Raw genomic sequence first — 9,134 nt, 5'->3', positions numbered from 1 at the left:
ACTCTCAAAGGAGCTGCAAGAAAAGGGTCGTCACCTGCATCATCTACCTGGGGGAGTAACGTCTCTGTCTAGCGTTGATTCGGTTGTTACTACACACTGCTCATTGCCTATAGGGAATGAGATTAGCGGGAGAGTAGCGTCCCTTGATTGGAAGTCACGAGCGGAAAAGCTATTAGAGAGAGAACGTCATGTTGGTTGTGCGGCATGAGACACTTCACCGAAAGCGAGGACGAGAGAGACGCATGCGCAAAACCATTTTGACGTTCTCTCTGTAAGGTGACGTCCAATCAAGGGATGCTACTCTTCCGCTAATCTCATTCCCTATGTCAACACAGAATAAAGATTTATGGGAAAACGTTGTTCAACATGTTTGCAGATTGACACTCGTATAAGTTATTTTTTGATTAATTGAAACAATCGTGTTTTAGAGGTCTTTGGCATTCGAAGAGGAAAGTCTCTAAATGAATTTGATGTGGGATAATAATTTTTATGATAATGAGAAAGACAATGATAATGATACTGATGATAATGATAATCTAAAAAATAGAAATAATAATGATATTATTGCTAAGGATAATAATGATTTAATGATTATAATAAATAAATATATAGCCCAATGATAATAATAATAATAATAATAATAATAATAATAATAATAATAATAATAATAATAATAATAATAATAATAAGAAGAAGAAGAAGAAGAAGAAGAAGAAGAAGAAGAAGAAGAAGAAGAAGAAGAATGATGATGATAATCATGATGATTGTGATGATGACGGTGTTGATGATAATTTATGGAGTGTCTAATTCTGATAATTTCCATATCCACAAGTATGATCAACATCACGTGTTTCCCTGACAACTGTGTTGCTATAAGTAAGGGGTACTGTGTGTGTGTGTGTGTGTGTGTGTATGTGTGTGAGTGCATGTGTGCTTGTTTGTGTGTGTGTGTCGTATGTTGTACGGTTTTTTTGAATGCTATTGTTATAACAGGCTCATGATTTTTGTGTGTGTGTTCACATTATGCATCATGATATTGAAACCAAACGAGTGTTTGTATTCATGTGTGTGTGATTAGATCTTATTTTGTATTTAGAAATGCTTACATTGATGCGTGGGTAAATAGTTGTCATTCGAGATTAGATTTTCTGATGTTGAGAATTTCTTTGTCTTGCACCAAACCACGAATGTTGTGGAAAAGATGTTAACACTAATGGAATATCCTAAATAAATGGCAGAAATATGCAATCCCCGATTAATAATTGAAAATCCTGTTGACCAAATAGTTTTCGTATAAACCGACATGCACTTATTTGCAGGTGTGATAGGCCAACCTGTTATGGGCTCATTGTTGTAATTGAAATAGACGCAAAAATGGACGCAAAATATTGTCCATTACAATAATATTTAATAAAGCCCATAATTGTGATCGGTTATCAGACCTTCAAATATATACACGTCGACATAGACCATTATCAGTCAAACTTAAGATTTTAAAAATAGAAATAAATGGAAGGTTTCACAGGTTAATCACAAATAAATGCTGAAGGATTTTGAAAACCAAACCAAAAACTGAATATTGAATCATTTTACATAACTAGCGTTTCCTCTAAGAGCTGCCACTGATCTTAAAGGCTCCATGAATGTTACATGTTGATAATGTCGTATTACAAATTATTGGTTTACACCTACCATGAATACCTCAGGGATTTTCTATCAAAAGTTTACCCAATAAGTTAATGATTGTTTCCAATTAAAAACTGACGAATTTGAGATCTGCAAAAACAATCCGGTACGGTATATATTGTTATCTACGATGGAGTATACTCATTGTCGGCGGGTCGAACCTCTGAAGTCCTGATTTGCACAAACGGCGGATCAAAAGTCTGAAGTCCACATATGAGCTTTGCGCACCGTGTTTTATATAATTTTGGGCGGATCAGACCTCTGATGACATCAGATTAAATAAAACATGGAGTGCAAAGTTTGTATGTAGACTTTAGAGTTTTGATCCGCCGTTTCTGCAAATCGGGACTTCAGAGGTTTTATCCGCCGACCACCGATAATCATTATCAATGAGTCATTGTGTTGTAAAATACAAAATTCTATTCAAAGGATGAATGTCTGTTCATTGCCACTTAACTGCTAAACTGCCGTATTCTGGCCAGAATCAACCCGTCCTTCAAATCTTGATTGATTTAAATGACCTCATCTTATCAGAAATTCTCAAACCTGAGACTTGCTGGAAGACTTTGGGAAGTGGCAGGTTTGAAGTTTTCGCTGAGATGGGATGGGAGTCTTTAAATCGATCGATATTTGAAGGATGACTTTTCTGGTCAAATTCTAAAATTCAAGTCTTTCCAGGGTAGGACAGTTAACTGGTAAAATAAATAATGAGCACTTGTAGTACTTTGTATAAATGTGCAACAATCCAAGGAGACAACATCGTTGAAGGAGGGCGGCATACTTGATGAAAACAGCATTGCTGACTTAGATGGCATTGAACGCCTTTTCATTAAAATATAATTATTTCCAATAAACTTTAAATTCAGTTTGTGAATTCAGACATGGTTGAATGCATGGTTGGTTCGGCTTAGTTAATATTACTGTAGTAAGTTTATAAGTGAAAATGTAATTTGATTTAGTTCATTATGATTTGATGGAAACAATAATGATATGATATGAAATTCAATGTTTAATCTTTGTTATGTTGCAATTTTAGATTTCATTGTCGATCTACTTGAGTGCCTGCATACTAAAATGATACGAAGTTGTAACAATGTAGTTGATTCTTTTCAGGGTAGAACGAAATGCTTCCGTTATATATAGATATAAATTATTATTTTGTTTTTAGCCAGCCATTTTTATGAGTAGTTCTCACTAAATTGAATTAATCAGACTAAAAACGTTGAAGGTTACACATAGTTTTGTGTTTTGGTATGTTATATCCGGCTGGCGGATGTCGTGAGCTTTTTGTCTCAATGCATAGCATCAATCGTCGAAGTTCTAGCCCTGGGCATGATGGACTGGGACGCAGGCTGTCATCAACCTCTATGCCCATGTCAAGATATAAATGAAACCAGTCCTAACCAGCCTGGGGAGCCTGGAGGATCTCCAGGGGACAACAGCATATCTGGTGGAGAGCTGACATACCATCTGAGTCTGAACGAACGCGAAGAAGAAGAGGAAGAAGAATTGATCAATAAATCGGTCATCTTTTTCTTTTAGTTTTAGACCCCAGTCAAATCAAGTTATTGTTCTTTAAGCAATTCGCATTGCCGTGGAAATATTCAATTACTTTGTTACCACTTCTTCATTGTTTTAGACTGGTTGTTGCTATGTGATTTATTTATTCATCTGTCATAACATTCACGTACCTACCTATTGACATTGAATCTGTTACGATTTTATGATCACGATCACAATTTTTCACAAAACTATGTAAATCAATTCATCTTTCATTCGGAAATGGCCTTTGAGCATCTTGTGGATGATAATGGAAAAATTCATTTGGCCCAAAAAGTCATTGCTACTGTTATTTCATAAAAAAAAGTCAGAAAATAAAATTATATCAGAGTTAATGACGAAGAGTCACATACTTAATGATTTAGATTTAAATAACTGAGTCACTTTCGTAGTTAAAATCTTTCAAATGTCACATTTTGCCTACGTGCAGCTCAAAGGACAATTCCAATTCAATTGATTCATATATAAAATAAATAATGATTTTTATAGCATTCCATGTTTCTGCCTCCTTTATTTTCAAATACCATATCTCAATTTAGAAATGTATTTAGATTTACTTGACACTGATATCTGATATTAGAAGACATTGAGAACAGTATGGTAATTCAAAATAAAGGGGCAGCACTCTTCATTCGACGATGACATCATGTGATATTTTGATATTGTCATGACAACAATGAGTCATAGAATGTACCGAGTCTCGACTCATCATTGTATTTAAACCCAATTCCATTCACATTAAAGTCCTTTTCTTGTTGATAATGGCTGATATTAAATACGACATCGCATTCTCCAACCCCATGCAACAATACAATGACTTGGGCAGGTGAAATCAATGGCGTATACACAATATATAGAACTAAGGGAAACAACCCAAGTTTTTATTAACATCTGTACGCAGAGAAAAGAAAATTTTTCAAATTTTGAAGCTTCTGCTTGAAATAACATCATCCTTTTTTCGTAGAAATTTCAGTGACATGAAGTATAGATGAAGAAAAATTGGTCGATAGTTGAAATTCTGTGGTGGACGATTATAATTTATTGTAAAATTTGTCAAGAATTGGTTTAAAGATAATTTAGGATTCAAGATCTTGTTTCAAGACAGGTCCTAGTGATATATTGACTTTAATTATAAACGGAAGTTTCTTTTACTATTGTTTGTGTATATTTTTAGATGTACATAATTCCAAAAGCCTTTGGATTTTAAAAGAATTTTAAAGTATTGTTTTGAGATGTAAAGCGCCATTTTTTTCCACCTGTCCCTGTCATGGGTATGGCGTTCATGTCCCACTCTCAAAGGTTGTGTGTTCCTTTCATGCTATCATGCTTTTGCATGCCTCATCGATGCCATTTGACAGACGACACCCTTGCCAATGATTGGCTTCTTTAGATCACATGACAATGTCACATGACAATGTATATAACATGATTTGTATTATATAGAGTAGAATATATAAATGATGAATGGGGTACAATCAGTTTATTGTTAACATTGATTTTGATCTGTAGATAGTTGTTGGATACCTTAGTTTACAAAGTCACTGGCGTTCAAGAAATTGAGCAATATTCACATCTTTTATGATGAAATTCTAATATTTCTTCAAAGGATAATTTACTTGCATTTATAGCTTATCAATGGATCTTTGTCTTTATATTAGATCTTAAATATTTTAGTGAAGGTCGTAGTTCAAATTCACGACATACAGAAATGTGACCCAACTTTTTAATCTAGTATTATAGTTGAAGTCCCAGGTTTGAGAGTTTTTGGCAAGATGATGGTCATTTTAATCGATCGATATTTGAGGGACGAAGAATCTGGTCAAAATTTTTAATCCCCTTTTAAAAAAAATAGTATTTCAATATTTGTGGAGATGATCACGAAAGGTGTTCACGTATTTTATCTCACATTTTAAATCTGGACATTTTGTTAGAAATTTTGATTATTCATGTTTAGTATAGAAAAATATTCAGAGGTCGTAAATGAAATTTTGAGTGATTAAATGTGGTGTGTATGTAGGATTGTATGTATGTACGTGTGTGTGTGTGTGTGTGTGTGTGTGTATGTATGTATGTATGTATTTTATATGTGGGCTTGATATTATATTGGCATATGTATTTTAATTAGATTACAGATATTCCAATTTTAGCATCACGTCTTATTTACACAATTTACAAAATGTTATTTACATGACCAAGTGGAAGTATTCAGTCATTTACACTCGTTATTTTATTTACTTTTAAAAACTCTCTTGTTTATCTGAATAAGTTTTTGAACTAGAATAGAATAATATTTATTTTTTATATATTTTTCAATTAGCCATTTTAAAACCGCATTTAAAGTTATATATTATTTTTGTTATTTGCAAAATGGGTTGTTTTCTCCGCGTTTCATAGATATCATACACAAAACAACTTCCAATAATCTTTAATAATCCCTCATTTAATTTCATGGGATTTCAACTAAATAGATTTTGATAATTATCAAGGCATAAATATCCAACAATGTTCATAACATAAACTAATTATCTTGAGAGAAAAAAAGTTGATAATGATAACAAATAGTAACTCTTGATGTAAAACTGTAAACATTTACCTGTGACATCCCTTGGTACTGGTCAAATGTTTATCTTCCAGTCTGTCAGCTGCAATATTTTCACTCTTAACAAATTCATTCAATAAAAATAAGCCAACAACAACAACAACAACAACAACAACAACAACAACAAAAACAACAACAATATCAAAAAGATAGAGAATTTTTTATGATCATTCTTTAAGGGCACTGATAGCTCAGTTGGTAGAGCACTCACCCCCCAAGCAAAGGGACCAATAGCAGACCGTGATACAATTGAGAGATGTGTTGTTTTTTCAGACCCTTCTTCAGCCCAGAATTGAATAGTGTTAGATCTGACAGATCGTGCTGGGCAAACCATTTTAAAATGTATTTTGTTCACAGTTGTACGTAGTGCATAATCTGGTAATCTGAGTTATGCGTTCTGGTAGTGTGACTATTGAGAGAACTAAATTAACGTCACTTAACTCTTTGTTATTGTTTTTAGCTGGTCATTTTTATGAGTTGTTCTCACCAAATTGTAAAGATCAGATTATAGATAGTATGCAGATGACGTCACTCGGGCATTTGTTGTTGTTTTTGCCATCCGCGTTTGTGAGTTGTTCTCACTAAACTGTATTAACCAGACTATAAAAGTTCATGGTTACACAGAGTTTGTGTGTTGGTCCGTTATATTTCCGGATGGCAATGTTGTGAACTCCTTGGCCAAGCGCATTCTATCTATTCACGTTTAAGGTTACACGTAGTATTGTGTGTGTTGGTACGTTATATCTGGCTGGCGGATGTTGTGAGTTTACTGACTAAATGCATAACAGCAATACATTGTTGCAAGGCCTGGGTTCGACCAATGACAGAACAGTATGATGAGATGAGATGGTACTTACCGATCCACCAAAAAAATCGTAATTGTTTGTTTTCTTGGCTTTTGTTCGCTTGATCAGAATGCTGATGAGATTGTATGCTGATGCTGACTGGAAAGATTAGCCTAAGTAAAAATATAGAGATCCAAATGGACTGAAATGTTGGTTCCATTTTGCCTAAGTTGTTTTCTACTTAATATTCAGTGTTTATTTTCTTTAAGATGCTGTAGTCGTAATTCTAGGATCGATACCTGCTTTTTCTAAGAACAACAAATAATATATTTTATGGCTTTAATTTCTTCTTTGCCCTTTTACTTCTTTTTTCTAGTTTTGTCGTTTTTGAGTCTATGCCATAGCGCCGTAGGAATTGTACACTATTTTTCTCTCAATAACCATTTCAAATATATTTTTTTTTTGCCTGATTGTACATTTGATCACCTATTGGGGTTGGCAGCTCTGCACATACCGTGTGATTTATCTGTTCTCATTTGTTAGAAAACCAAACCATTTCATGTCCTGTTTTTCTTTGTGAATTCAAACTTTCATTGTCATTCTTATTGATTGATGAGAGTAAGTTCAAGTCTTTGCCATTTGTTGTTGTTATTACATTTTGTTACATTACCGTATTTATTTGAATGGTTTCTTTTTGTTTCTTCTGTTACTTACTTAAATCTATAGGGATTGAGATTAGCGGAAGAGTAGCGTCCCTTGATTGGACGTCGCCCATAGTCTGTGACGTCACCGGCAGAAAAGTTATTAGAGAGAGAACGTCATGTTGGTTGTGCGCATGCGTCTCTCGTCCTCGCTTCCCGCGAGGACGAGAGACGCATGCGCACAACCAACATGACGTTCTCTCTCTAATAACTTTTCTGCCGGTGACGTCACAGACTATGGGCGACGTCCAATTAAGGGACGCTAATCTTCCGCTAATCTCATTCCCTATAACAATATGCACAAAACTAATGGGGTACCTACTCCCTAAACAGGTCACGATGTATGGATTCATGTGATTATTCACCTTTTTTTGTTGTTGACTGTGTGTTGGTTTCAGGTGGATTGTGTAAAGTCATTGAAATATTAGAAAGTATTGAATGTGTACATTGTCATCAATATTAACATCTTTACTCATTCACTGGAAAACAAACATATATTCAAATTAGGGCTGAGTGTAAATAACATGATATTCATTCATGTTGTACATTTCCATCAACCCCCCCCCCCAACCCTCCATCTATCCTCATCTTTACAACACTCCAACAGCAATATGCATAGTATATTATGTATCCAAAATGATGTATTTGTAGCAACTGTATAAATAGTGGCATATTCATGAATATTCATGTATTTTTAATGAGCACGACTTTTGTGTTTGATGAAAAATTTCCACTTAACCAGTTAAATGTCTTTCTCTGGATAATCATGTATTTAAAAATTTGGCCAGAAAACTCGTCCTTCAAATATCAATTGATTTAAAAATGAAGCTCATCTTGACAAAAACAAATCTCAAACCTGCGACTCTAAGTCACAATTTTGTGAAGTCCCAGGTTTGAGAGTATTTTTTTCTCCAAGATGAGGGTCATTTTAATCGATCAATATCTGAAGGACGAGTTTTCTGGCCAAATTTTTAAACACACGATTTTCCAGTGTACGACAGTTAACTTGTTCATATGAATGTGGACAAATTTATGTTTTTGTTCATATGAATGTGTACAAATTTATAATTTTGTTCATATGAATGTGTACAAATTTATATTTTTGTTCATATGAATGTGTACAAATTTATATTTTTGTTCATAAATGTGTACAAATTTATATTTTTGTTCATATGAATGTGTACAAATTTATATTTTTGTTCATATGAATGTGTACAAATTTATATTTTTGTTCATATGAATGTGTACAAATTTATATTTTTGTTCATATGAATGTGTACAAATTTATATTTTTGTTCATATGAATATGTACAAATTTATACTTTTGTTCATATGAATGTGTACAAATTTATATTTTTGTTCATATGAATGTGTACAAATTTATATTTTTGTTCATATGAATGTGTACAAATTTATATTTTTGTTCATATGAATGTGTACAAATTTATATTTTTGTTCATATGAATGTGTACAAATTTATAATTTTGTTCATATGAATGTGTACAAATTTATATTTTTTTATGTTCAAATGAATGTGTTACAAATTTATTATATTTTTGTTCATATGAATGTGTACAAATTTATATTTTTGTTCATATGAATGTGTACAAATTTATATTTTTGTTCATATGAATGTGTACAAATTTATATTTTTGTTCATATGAATATGTACAAATTTATACTTTTGTTCATATGAATGTGTACAAATTTATATTTTTGTTCATATGAATGTGTACAAATTTATATTTTTGTTCATATGAATGTGTACAAATTTATATTTTTGTTCATATGAATGTGGACAAA

The 9,134-nt window shown here is 32.9% G+C and overlaps 1 protein-coding gene across 1 annotated transcript in view; it reads left to right on the top strand.

Moving 5' to 3' along the window:
• Positions 1-7,420, top strand: part of LOC144978090 (sodium- and chloride-dependent glycine transporter 1-like) — an 80,052-nt gene extending 72,632 nt beyond the window's left edge. Inside the window, exon 13 of the mRNA XM_078923651.1 lies at positions 1-7,420. This exon is cut by the window's left edge and continues 255 nt beyond it. Coding sequence (XP_078779777.1) covers positions 1-72 — 72 coding nt within the window. The 3' untranslated portion in view covers positions 73-7,420.
• Positions 7,421-9,134: the final 1,714 nt, after the last annotated feature.

This window comes from Berghia stephanieae, chromosome 8, assembly GCF_034508935.2.
Source record: "Berghia stephanieae isolate SIO BIC M18660-M18661 chromosome 8, UCSD_Bste_1.3, whole genome shotgun sequence".
Lineage (NCBI taxonomy): Eukaryota > Metazoa > Mollusca > Gastropoda > Nudibranchia > Aeolidiidae > Berghia > Berghia stephanieae.
Note: the sequence above shows the minus strand (reverse complement) of the source record. Positions and strands in the feature narration are given on the sequence as shown.